General features: G+C 43.6%; 1 protein-coding gene across 1 annotated transcript; it reads right to left on the bottom strand.

The window, feature by feature from the left end:
- Nucleotides 1-282: 282 nt before the first annotated feature.
- C8H3orf38 (chromosome 8 C3orf38 homolog) lies at nucleotides 283-8,869 on the bottom strand. The gene is made up of 3 exons (XM_052794689.1): nucleotides 8,641-8,869; nucleotides 6,251-6,471; nucleotides 283-2,531 (listed from the first exon to the last, which is right to left on the bottom strand). Exons 1-3 carry the CDS (start codon nucleotides 8,771-8,773, stop codon nucleotides 1,956-1,958), a joined length of 930 nt encoding a protein of 309 aa, XP_052650649.1. The 5' UTR covers nucleotides 8,774-8,869; the 3' UTR covers nucleotides 283-1,955.
- Between the last annotated feature and the right edge of the window lie 4,157 nt (nucleotides 8,870-13,026).

Below are 13,026 nucleotides of genomic sequence, written 5' to 3' on the forward strand. Positions count from 1 at the left end.
TTGATCATTCCCACAGAAATTCAGGTTGTCACCAAAAAAGGCAAATTCTCATCTCTGTTCCTCAAGCTTACACTAGCACTTGTGTGGCGAGCCTTCTTACAGAGCTGATCAGCCTGAAGCGTTTCTGACAATGAGCTAGTATTCACTGGGATCAGTCCCCACTCCCTCTTGTTCAGAGTTAGTACAGGAGTTAATGCAGATACAAGAAGGAAGCAAGGACACATACCTGAGTGGAGGAAGGGGACCACCTGCACCACATCAGCTTAAAGCAGTAATGAAAGCTACAGTCATGTTTGTATTTATTTAACACGCTGACTAAAGTAATAGCTACTCTGCCAGTTACAAAGTACAGTTCTGCAAATGACAAAATATTTAACTGAATTACAGACCGTCATATTGAATGTTGAACAGGTACCCATTTAGGCCTTTAGGTAGGCTTTTGTCCTCACCTGAAGAGGAATGTAATTCTCAACACATACAAGGAAACTGCTTCTTCCAAATTTTAAATTTGGGTTGATTTTATTTATTATACATCAGTACCTGAAGAAGCCACAACCCAACTGTTTACTGGGAAAGAACATTCCAACACAGTATTTGAACTTTTGCTTAGAAAAGAAATTATTTTAGAAATTTTTTAAGAGAATTCAAGATTCAGACTGTTCATAAGAATCAGTTCTGTGCACACCTGAATCTTCTTGTTTCCCCTCACCCACCCATAATTTTACCATTTGTTGTCTTTGACAAACATATCAAAACCAAAAGAACTGTTCCCATGTCATGGGGGATGTTTCCATTTTCACAGCTTGTATTGGTGAAGCTATAACTCGCAAACAATCTGCACAAGCTGTGGAAAAATTTCACCTCTAATCCCTCATAAATTAAAAAAAAAAAAAAAGTAAAAAAAAAAAAGTAAAAAAATTCAAGTTCTACAATGGCAATCATTTCAGTTATTAAGCAGTAATTGGATTATTTAATATCACCTGTTGTTGTAACTGCCCATTGTTAATAAATTGACTTCTAGTCTATGTAATAATGCAGCTCAGAGTAGATAAAATTATTATTTTGAGAAAACATACAAAAATCACAACTATTATATTAAAAACTCTGTTGTAAGTATACACAAAATAATTATCAAAGCATTTGGTTCATACAGTGCTGCTCTAAGTCATGAAATAACTACTTGACCCAAGAGAGTCAGTGCTAGAAATGGATGCCTGGGCAACCACCTCAAATTTGTCTGCCTGGGGACACAAACAGAACAACAGAGTTTGTCTGTATTCATTACAAAGTTGGAAACATAAGGTAAAAGGAAAGGAAGATATTAACCCAAAGAAAAAAAAAAAAAGACTTCAACAATGCGAAGTTCCCTGCATTGTCCCATTAAACTACTTCTATTGCTCAGTGACGGAACCACATTTAGAACATAAATGGCAGCAGTCTCCATTCACGTTGTCTGTTCTCTCCAAAAACTCCTGAAGCGGCAGATGGTTTTCTTGGGACTTAGATGTCTATTTAGAGACTCACCAATCCCATTTTCCAAAAGCCAGATGCAAAGACTTCCTGTTACAACTCAGGTAAGAGTTTAAACCGGTGCCCTGAAGAGAAATAACCTGCAGTTTGTGAACCCCAAGTCATCTAGCTCATTACATATTGCTGCCAACCCGTATTTAAACGTAACCATGTTTTGTAACCAAGAATAACCAAACTAACTCCATTCCTAACTACAGTACAAAATCTAAAGTAATACTCTGAAACATTTGTTAGCTCTTGGAAAGGTGCCCAAAAGTATCACCTGTATTAATACTTCAGACTCTGTATCTCAGTTTGTCATCCAGCAAATCTGACTCAAAAAAGAGACAACATCACATGGCCACAATCATTTCAATATTCAATTATGCACTACAAGTGCTGTATATTCTCCCCCTCACCCAGTTACTCAGTTGTGAAAAAATTGCTCAGAATTTCTGAGGTTCAAACACAGTCAGTTCTTTCCCATCATACAACTCTTGCAGTTGGTTTGGCTCATATTTTATGGAGGGTTTTTCAATTTGCATCCCAGGCTCCAGAGCATTCTGTCCAACTATTTTAAGATTCACAACTTTTATTTTCCAGGTATTCTCCCTAATGGGACAGTTAATGAGTCCAAAAATTTGTTCAAAGATGCCCAAACAAGTGTTGTCTCTATGTACCGTGCCAGCCACTGCTACCAGTACCAACCCGTGCCGAGACATGGCACATTTCAGTCCGTTGGCATGCAAATTAGGGTTGAATAGAAGATATTCTTCTTTAACCAATGAGAGCAGACGAAGGCTCACCATTTCTGAACCAACATATTCTTCCATGTTTTTTTCTAAAGTGTTGTAACAGAACTTCATTTTGGCATCCTCCCAAAAATGCTCTGGTCCCCATCTTTCTTCAGATTTTACTCCCAAGGGATGTTGAGAATTCAGGAGTTCAAAGAACCATTGACAGAATTCTTCTCCTAGATCGTGAATGTCATCTTGCAGTGACTTTTCTCTCTCTCCATGACTCTGCAAACAAGCACATTTTTTTTTCATAGAACTATTTAGCCTTAACAAGCGAGATTACCACTTAGAACAACATAAAATCATGTAAATACTTATTTTAAACATTCTAAGTCCTCCTAAAGTGTTCTGAGACAGAGTGCCTATAGAAAAACAACAAAGTAAAATCTCATTTATTTTTAAGATCATGATTATCTTGTCTAGAGAAACAGGGCAGGTTCTTTGAATTACAGTTAGAATAGTCCTTCAGTTTTGTCTTGGTCTACAATTTATAATCAAAGAGGAAAATCCTGGTTCTACTGAAAAAGAGCAGGGCAAGGATTTTTGAAAAACTTCCATAAGACCAAGATTCTCACACTGAAAGACAAAATTTCTGTTGAGTAAAAAGCGCCTGGGTTAGTAACTTTTCACTGGCCTTTACATTTCCAAAAGAAGGTTACAGAAAAACAAGAAGGATACAGACCCAACCTGAAAAGCTAATCTCATATTAAGGCGTATCAATTTACTAAAAAGTGCTTATAAATAAGCAATTATGTTGACACGTTCTTCCTGTTTCATGTTGCCTTCAGTCTCTTCTTTTTGGTACCTTTTAATTCGGTGAATTGTGTTGATTTCTGCATCTTCATTTAGCTGACAAGAACAAATAGTACCTATCAGGAAGTCACATTTTGAATATGCACATCCCAATACCTGACGCCAACAGAACACTTCTGATTTATGGGGTTATTTTACCCATGTCAGTGGAATACGCTAACAAAATGCACAACTAACCCAGGAAGAACTGAAACTTAAAGAGTTAATGTGTTCCAGAACTTATTCTCCAGCAGATCACGTGCCTGAATTTAGCCCCGTTTGGCGGTAAGACTGACAAAAATCATCCCAAAGATGCTTGGTCACTTTCATGAGTGATGTTTGTAGTCTTCAGCATATTTCTAATAGGAAAAGAGCCCAAATCAAAGAAAACCATAACATATGTTACCTTTGCTCCTCCAAAATAGACAAAAGTCTTGAGAAATCTCAGTTACTTTTCTAATTGTACAACTGATCACTTAAAACAGACTGACACAATATGACATTGGGATAGGAGGGCTGCAGGGATTTTCACACAGCAGCACAGGCTTACTCTGGCAATAAAGGCCACTTCGTTCAGTCTGTCATAAAATCCTTCCTTCAGACTGTCATAAAATCCTTTGTTCAACACTGAATCTGCTGAGAAAGTATTTTTAAGTAGTGACACAATGTAAACATTCCTAGCAGACAGCCAAACCTTCAAAGAATAATTCGAAAAGCCTCGGTCAAAGATTCTTGTCTTGTCTAGAAGCCTTAGAGAAGAATGGGCCAGTTAAAGAGAGCATGACACTACTCAAAACACATCTTCCACTAGTTCCCCATAGGTTATGGGCAAGCCACTTGTGCCCTTTTTTATCTTGTTTCACAGAAAATGACACACACACACACTCCTAAAATACATCTAAGATGTAGGGGGATAAGAAATACTTCTAAACAATATTTAAGTTTAATGATGGGTTGCTGAGGCTGACAACAGAGTGATGGGTATAATGTTTTGAAGCCAAATTCACTGTAAGTAGCAAAAGCAAGTATCAGCGAGCAACCAATGGTCATGTTATTAAAACCACAACAGAAGAGGGTGACAAACTACTCCAAGTGTTGTATCATTAAATATGTAGTGCAACAAAGTAAGCAGTAAGATTTTTTAGATACTATTATGGGTCAAGCTAAGAAAAAAAAAAAATCTATTCCTTGTATTTGAATTCTTGGCACGTCTACAACTACGTGTAAAAGAATAGCAAAATCTAAGCACAAACATTTAGGAAACAAGTTGCTTAGCAATTAGATATTTAAGACAGGTTTTTAAGTTGATTATAAAAACACATTTGGTTTAGAGGACACTTCTTTCTAAAGAAAGCATCACTGTAAAAGGCAACAATCAGATGCTCAAGTAACAGTCCTGTCAGCCTATTTAATTTGTACATATGTAGTTTGTTTATCCTCTGGTTTCTCTTACAATAGGTAAGATTTTTTACTTAAGAAAAATCATCCAAACTTTCCAATGTAAAGATACATGACTTCCAACTGTCAGGTGACGTGTTTTTTGAACAAGAACTAAATGTACCGTTACTTTGTAGGGCTTCTCAGTATTTGCAACTTGACAGCAAGACTTCTAGAAATAAATCAAATGTCAAGTTTGCTAACATCGAAGTCTAGTAAGTATTAAATTAAGTAGGTTTTAAGTAAGTATTAAGTAATTAAGTATGAAAAGTTTGAAGACTTCTATATAGAAACGCTGCATTTGTTTCACAATAAACTGTAATTAAGTTCTAATTCTGTTACGTAGGTTCATGTTATCCATTACTTCAAAATGGTGAGGTCCACAAGAATTAAGAGAAAACAAAGGCAAAGAAAGATGTATGTCATAAATAAACCAGCTGAATTTCTCATTCCTTGTGAATGTGTTTCAAGTACTTTGGAGAATTTAATTTACTTACCTTCAATCATAAAACTTCACTATGGGGTAATACGTGGGAAGTATTCTTGCAAAAGCAACATTTTTTCTTTTTCCCAAAGTATGCACACAAAAAATTGTTTTGAAAACCATTCTCAGCTAAATCATAATTCTCATCAGTTAATCCCTGAAAGAAAGCTCAATGCAGTAGGTTATTGACAGCTACGGAGCTCTAACAGTCCAGCTGGTGGGGCTGTTGCCCGCGAGGTCTCCGAAGTGCAACACTTGAAAGAGCAAGGTGGCTATTTAGAACTACACGGTAAAGATCCAAGACAAATAAACCACTGAAAGTTCATTACACCATGAGGATTTGCTAAATGACAAGATTCTGAACTTCAAAATAACCTGTAATTGCCAAAACACATTTAGTTACACTGTATTAACTGTTACTAATATCAAGGGAAAAAAAATGACACGGACCTGGCACTGCTACAAACTTTACATTTCAATGGTATAAAAATTCGCTAAAATCCATTCTGCACTCTAACTGCAAGAGGTAAGAAGGAAAGCAGCTTACAGACAGTGCTACTTTGGTTGCACTGTCTCTAGAAGTAGATCAAGGCCACTTACAAAAAGGCAGTTTTCTCTCCATTCCTTCCCTCCCTCCCCTGTAACATTTTAGACCGCAGTCCGACAGACGTTTTCACCCTATGATCTACCGTCGACAGCATCTCCTTGCTGTGCTCTAGGATGTGCCCTACCAATGGTATCTCTAGTGCCTGGTGTGGCTGGAGGATGACTGGAAATCCCAGATCTATACCAAAAGTTTAAGAAGATCCACCACATTAAAAAATGGCAAGGGGCTATGCAGGGTTCCGGTACCATTAACACTGTTTTCAGTTGTCCTTGAATCCACAGAATTATTTGTGAATACCCTCTATTTTAGCTTACAGTACAACTTAAAAATTAAAAGCATAGAGAAGACCCCACACATTAGAGTTCAAATGCACTAATATACTTTGCAAGACAGAGCAGAAGACTATGCTCTGCAAGCGATACATTGGCACAGACACCTTTCAATGATGTAATTTTAATTTAAAAAGTCCAATCAAAACCAAACAAACCAAGAGTTAAAGAGATTCAGGACCTTCCTAAATACCGGTGAAGAGCCACATTTTGGATGTACATTAGAACATTTACACTGGTTATCCTGCAAAAGCAACGCTAAGCGTCCTCAGGTATTGCAGAAAGCAGCACTCACCTGTGTGTGCGGTTTTCTGTCCCCTGACTCTGAGGCATGTGTTGTGAGCTGCCCACTCCAGTATTGCTTTACACGATCAATGAGTAGATGTTTCTCAGAGGAAGGAGGCATTGGAATTCCTTGTGCTGCCAAATACTTAAAAATTATTTCTCGATAGACTTTTCTGCGTTTCAGAAGTTCTTCTACATTTTGGCTGTAAACCAAAATGGCATGAATAGCTTCTGCAAGTAAAGAAATTTAAGTTAGCAGTTGCTTCTCACAATTAAAACCCAAATCGATGCCATTTCTTAAACTCCTGACCAGCACCTCCAAACACAGTACAAGACAAGCCTAAATGAAATGCAAAGACTTAAAAGTTTGTTTGCAGACTGAAATCTGACCTAATCATATTAGACATAGAAGATACTCAAAGACTTGGGAACATGTTTAAAAAACGGTGCTCTTTTTAATGAGGACCCTGCTACCTTGTAATCCCTACTTCCAGTATCGGTGACTGCTTGGAACTTAGTATAAATTATTTGAGCTTGATGAAAAGGATGCAGCTTTTTCTTCCAAATGAAATTATTAATATTGTTCAAGTACCTTCAAGATGTTTAGGAACTCTAAGTGCTTCAAGAAATACAAAGTTTCTTGCACACAATGCATTTCACCTATACTTCCTGAGATGCAGCTAGCCTTAACTTCAAAGTAAGTTCATTTAACATGAAATCATTTAGGGCTTCCTGCTTCGTGTCACCATACAGCACCTTCACTTATCAAAAGCTGAGCTTGGTTTCATTCACCTTTTGAAAAGCTCTGGGATATTTCAAAATTAGCCATCCACCTGTCTTCTTGGAAGCAAGATTACACAGAGAAAGAAGAACCAGACAAACCTTTTATGGTTCTTCTGAATATGGAATGTGAATCTTAATTTCTGCATCAAATGGGTAGTTCACACAATTTGGTCAGAGAACACATTGTTATTTTGAAGACTATGCAAGCGTTCAAACGTTTCCCATGAACAGAAAATTGACAGAAATGCAGACAGTGAGATAACTAAGGTAATCTCTGATTCCTTGTACGCTGAACAAGAATACTAGTACCAGAATTTTGCAGTTTTTCAGACAACGCACAGTAGTTTGTGAAAGTGAGGTTCCATCTAGGTTCCTGAAGACTGATGGAAAGGGAATTAAATCTGTTTTATTTCCACGCTAATAAAATTACTCCTCCCAGGTTGGTAAGAAAACACCATGCATCATAGCACAATGACAGTGCATTGAAACGTAACATTCAGAAAAATTCAGCTACAGGGCTCTGTGGCAAAACACAACGCAACTGAAATTCACTTTTAAAGTAGTTGTGGTAGCCAGTTCTCGCCTGAGCTGAGGCTGGCTACTTAACATGTGACCTATAAGAACTGTAAGTTTAAACAAGAAAAGACTAATACCTGAAATTAAAAAAAAAAACCCAAACAAAACAAAAAACTTTTAATTTAACCTACAGCCACCGCAAAAAGTAGGTAAAAGGCAAGAAGAAAAAACTGCAGGCATAAGAACTTTTGAAGAAATGTGTTTGGCAAATCTTACAGGCCTGAGTTATATCACGTGAAACATGTTCAAGGTTCTTGGACGAGTATATTTTCAGGGCAATATACTGAGAGGCCTCAGGTAACTGATGTGCAAAATTAAGTTTTACAAAACAAATCTCAACATCTACAAAGTGATGGGGGGTGGTCACACCCGAAAGTGCTCTGTTCTGCAAAGAACTAAGTTCAGCGCTTGATTTGTGTTTTACCCTTTCCAAACCTGAAAGCAAACGTCATTAACGCAACCAACAAGAGACACGCCACTTTTAAATACGTTTTTAAACACTGACAGGGCGTAGCATGGGCACAGCAGCGCACACAGCTCCCCGGCGTCTAAGAGAGAAGAAGAGGTGCTCGAGATCTGAAAGTCTGCTACGAGCCACTGGCAGCCGCAGGTTCCCTGGCCAAAACAAACCCCAGCCTCCCAGCAGCCAAATCCCGGCGCCGTTCGCGCGTACGCAGGCCCGCTGCAGAAAAAGGCTCCCAACCGCTGCAGCCGAGCAGATCCCTGCACCGGGGCGCGGCGCTGCCGGCTCTCCGGGCCGCCGAGAGAGGCCCTGGGCAGCCCCAGCGCACCGGCCTAGCCCGCCGCCGTGAGCCGGCTCGGCCCGAAGCCGCCGCCGCCGCCGGCGGAGCCGAGACGCGCCCCCGCCGCCCCGTCCGGCCCGGCTGCCTCCGCGCTGCCGGCCGGGGAAGGGGAGCGCAGGGGCCGTGTGGCCGCGCCCCAGCACCCGCCGCCCCGCGGCCGAGAGGCGGCCGGGCCGGGCCGGGCCGGGCCGGGCCGGGCGCCGCAGCAGTCAGCCTTCCCGTCCCGCCCTCCGCGCACCTTGGCGGCTCTCCGGGTGCACCAGGCGGTTGGTGATGGTGTCCGTCAGCGCCATCAGCTCCTCGGTCTCGAGAAACTCCAGGAGGTCGCGGCACCCGGCTTGCTCCCGCTCGCTCAGCCCCAGCGACGCCATCGCCGGGCCCGGCCCGGCCGGGGGGAACGGCAGGCGCCGCCGCTGCCCCGACCGAAGCCCTAGCAACGGCGGCTTCCCGTGCGGCGCTCTAAGCAGCCCCCGGTGCTGCCGCGCCGCGGGGCCACAAGCGCCGGGTGGAAACGGCGGCTGGCACCGAGGTTCCGCCCGCCGGCCGGCGCCGAGGGCGGCCGGGCCGGGCCGCCGGCCCCGGGAGAAACCGCCCCCGCGTTGCGCGTCCCGGTCCCGGCCGAGGCCAGCCCGCGGCTGTCCGTGGGGAGCGAGGGCCGGGCAGGGGAGGACGCGACAGCCGCCGCCCGGCCCGCGGGTGGCGGAAAGCCGCAAGAAAGCGAACCTAAATGTGTATATTATGTACGTGAAGAGTTTATAATTAAGTGTCACCCCTCCCTCCCATCAGATCGTGAAGCTGTCACGCTCACTCTACTCCCCCGAGTACCGCCAGGAAGCGCCCCGACCCTGCCTGCCCTAGGGCCCTGGGCCTGGGCCCGGGCCTGGGCCGGCTTCCCCTCCTCGTCACCTGCAAGCCCAGCAGAGGATGGACGGAGGGCAGAAAGGGAACCCCCCACGAGTGTTTACCTTAATGGCCCCTCTTCATTGGTGATGCAGAGCCCACGCATACAGCCTTGTCACAGTGTGGAGAGTTGACCCTGGCTGGACGCCAGGCGCCCGCCAAAGCTGCTCTATCACTCCCCCCCTCAGCTGGACAGGGGAGAGAAAATATAACAGAGGGCTCCTGGGTCGAGATAAGGACAGCAGAGATCACTCACCAGTTACCGTCACGGGCAAAACAGACTCAGCTTGGGGAAAATTAACTCAATTTATTACAAATCAACCAGAGTAGGGTAATGAGAAATAAAACCAAATCTCAGAACACCTTCCCTCCACCCCTCCCTTCTTCCCAGGCACAGCTTCACTCCCGGATTCTCTAGCAACCCCCCCCCAGCAGCACAGGGGGACGGGAATGGGATTTACAGTCAGTTCATCACACATTGTCTCTGCCGCTTCATCCTCCTCAGGGGGAGGACTCATCACACTCTTCCCCTGCTCCAGCGTGGGGTCCCTCCCACGGGAGTCAGTCCTCCACGAACTTCTCCAACGTGGGTCCTTCCCATGGGCTGCAGTTTTTTACGAACTGCTCCAGCATGGGTCCTTTCCACGGTGTGCAGTCCTTCAGGCACAGACTGCTCCAGCGTGGGTCCCCCACGGGGTCACAAGTCCTGCCAGAAAACCTGCTCCAGCGTGGGCTCCTCTCTCCACAGGTCCTGCCAGGAGCCTGCTCCAGCACGCGCTTCCCACGGGGTCACAGCCTCCTTTGGGCACCCACCTGCTCCGGCGTGGGGTCCCCCACGGGCTGCAGGGGAATCTCTGCTCCGGCGCCTGGAGCATCTCCTCCCCCTCCTTCTGCACTGACCTGGGGGTCTGCAGGGTTGGTTCTCTCACATGGTCTCACTCCTCTCTCTGGCTGCAATTGCTGTTGCACAGCAGGTTTTTTTTCCCTTCTGAAATGTTCTCCCAGAGGCATTATCACCACCGTCACTGATGGGCTCGGCCTTGGCTGGTGGCGGGTCCGTCTTGGAGCTGGCTGACATTGGCTCCATGGGACATAGGGGAAGCTTCTAGCAGCTTCTCACAGAAGCCACCCCTGTAGCCCCCCCGCTACCAAAACCTTGCCACACAAACCCAGTACACACAGCCTGCCCGGAGTTGGAGGCCTCATACAAACAAGGCTCCTAGCAGGATCCAGCTGTGTGCAGTGGCCACCGTCGGATCCTCGGGAACAGCTCAGTGCTCTTGCTGAGGTCCAGGCAGATGCTCTTGGCAGAAACAGCCTTTGGAAGCCTACTGATGGGCCTCAGCCCGTGGTAACATCTACGGTGGTCACTTCAGCTAGACTGACCGATCTTCAGGCATCCGAGATGCAGCCCCTGTGGCATCGAGTAAGGCTTCCGCTTGTGACTGAGGCAGCTGTTGGACACCTTGGGAACCAACGCCAAGCCAGGCATAGGAATCTGCAAGAGTGGGAAATCTGACAGCACAGCAGCAGCCCAAGGAAAAGAAGTTCTATAAGCCAAAGCTGCTTTTCCACTACATGCAAGGATTGAACCTTGTGCTGCTCCTCCACTTGGCAGTATTTTCTCTGTCAGGGGCAGAATAACCAGTGATGGTCTTTATGGGTCAGGGCAAGAAAAGGAGGAAAGATGAACAAAAAAGGAAAAAGAAGACAGCAGAAGCTTCAGTTCAGCCAAAGACCATAAGCTATGTGAGGGCTGGCGCTGAGAAAAATCTAAGTGCAACAAGTGCTTGACCTCGCTGTGGCAGAAAAAGCAGGCACTCTCATGAAACCCATGCTTTAATACGGGCAGCACAAGGAGGCCACCTTTTGGTGTTAAAGCTGCCTGTGGTTTCAGAAACAGGAAGACACAGATTCTGTAAGGATACACAGACTGTCAGTTGAAGACAGGAATGAAAATTACTGGTGATGCTTTTGCACAAACAACATTTCTTTATGGTAGGCTCTGTTCAGATCTGTAGTAACAAATGCCTGCCCTCAAGATCTTGTAAACATAAGATGAAGAGTAGATACCCCCCATACTACGCACGTGTTTTAGATAATTGTTTCCCCTCCAAGGTTCAAAAAACTGTCCATGCAGATCTCCCACATTTGTCAGAAGGAAAACCAACACACGTTCAGCTAGAGTAACAGCCATTCTCTTGAGCTACAGCAATGAATTCAAAATAAACCAGAAACAGCTGAATGCATTCTGCCCATGAATTTTAAGTCCAGCTTGCGGATAAAAATTCAGTCCTAAAGCATCTGGAAAGATTCAACACAATAATGCTTACTGTCTGCTGTGCCAAATTTCCCCTCACGTGTACATGGATTTAATATTCTTTATGCAGTTAGATCAACATGTAACAGCTTCTGTTGACAAGATCAGCCTCATGTACAATATGTGTGGCTTTGCCATAGAGCTATTACACATTCTGTAAGACCAGTTACTTGCACGCTCTTCATGTAAAAGAAAGACCTCCCACCACAATATGCAGTGCAGCATTCTGCATATCCGAGTTTACAAAATTGCTTCATAAAAAATGGGACTACCTACATGCCACCAAGTTAATTTTGCTGCTGAAATTTTGAATTTCTTAAAATTAATCCTGCAAGCTTTAAAATTAGAAAATGAATCTGAGAATTATAAATTACCTTTCCTTCATTTTGCTTGTTTCAATAAACCTATTTAGATTTGCAGCCTTCAGGGGAATAATATCTAACTGAATATTCTAGAATTCAGGGGGAAAAAGAGATATGCCATTTTTAAAATGTTCACTGTGTTTTCAATGAATATTTTTGAGGGGGGTGGGGGCAGGCTGCCTTAGAATTCCCATTAATCCTGAGAGAAGAAAAGTGCATTGTCATCACAGAGATTGGAGAGACTTTTTAATATTCAGAACTGATGTTTTCCCTCCCTTCTTATTTTAAACCAAGGCCAGCCCTTTTAGTAGCATCATACCTATACCTTGAAAAGTGCTTCTCCCCCCCCCCCCCTTTTTTTTGGGGGGGGGGGGGAATCTCAGAAGTAGGTTTCATTTTTTTGTCTTTCCCATAACTCACAATTCCCTATAGAGTTTTTATTCAGACTTTTCAGTTGACTTTGATCATTGACCAGGCACGTAAACTGGCATTCCTAAAGGGGAAGAAACAGGAAAATTATTAGCCTAGATAAATAAAAGGTAAATAGAACTCTTGTATCATGAAACTGCTGTTGTAATTCAAGGAGTCACTACAAGTGATCCTCTCCCTCCCCCCCTCCCTCATTCAGAATTTTATTTACTGCAAATTATATCCCTAAAATGTCAACCGTCCTCTTACTTCTATGAGCACAGTGCAGAAGTCAGGCACTGAGACAGGAAGTACTGGATTTAATGATACTGATAGATAGGAATACAGCTTCAGGCAGTGCTTGATTCTGCTCCTAGTCACATAGACACTGCTCCGACACCAACAAGGCAGCACAAATATATCCGAGGCTATTTGGATTGGCAGGGACTGAACTTAACTGAAACACCAGTTACAGATGGGGTTTTTTTTGTTGTTTTCGTCTTCCTTCTTCCTTTGAAAGCTAAGCAAAATAAATGAGAAATTACTGACTCCAACACAAGCAAACACAGATACAAATTCTAGTGTCATCTGTAGAAGTAGCCCTTTTATAGGTGGGCGCAGTCATTAACTATAA

The sequence above is a fragment of the Harpia harpyja genome, chromosome 8, assembly GCF_026419915.1.
Source record: "Harpia harpyja isolate bHarHar1 chromosome 8, bHarHar1 primary haplotype, whole genome shotgun sequence".
NCBI lineage: Eukaryota > Metazoa > Chordata > Aves > Accipitriformes > Accipitridae > Harpia > Harpia harpyja.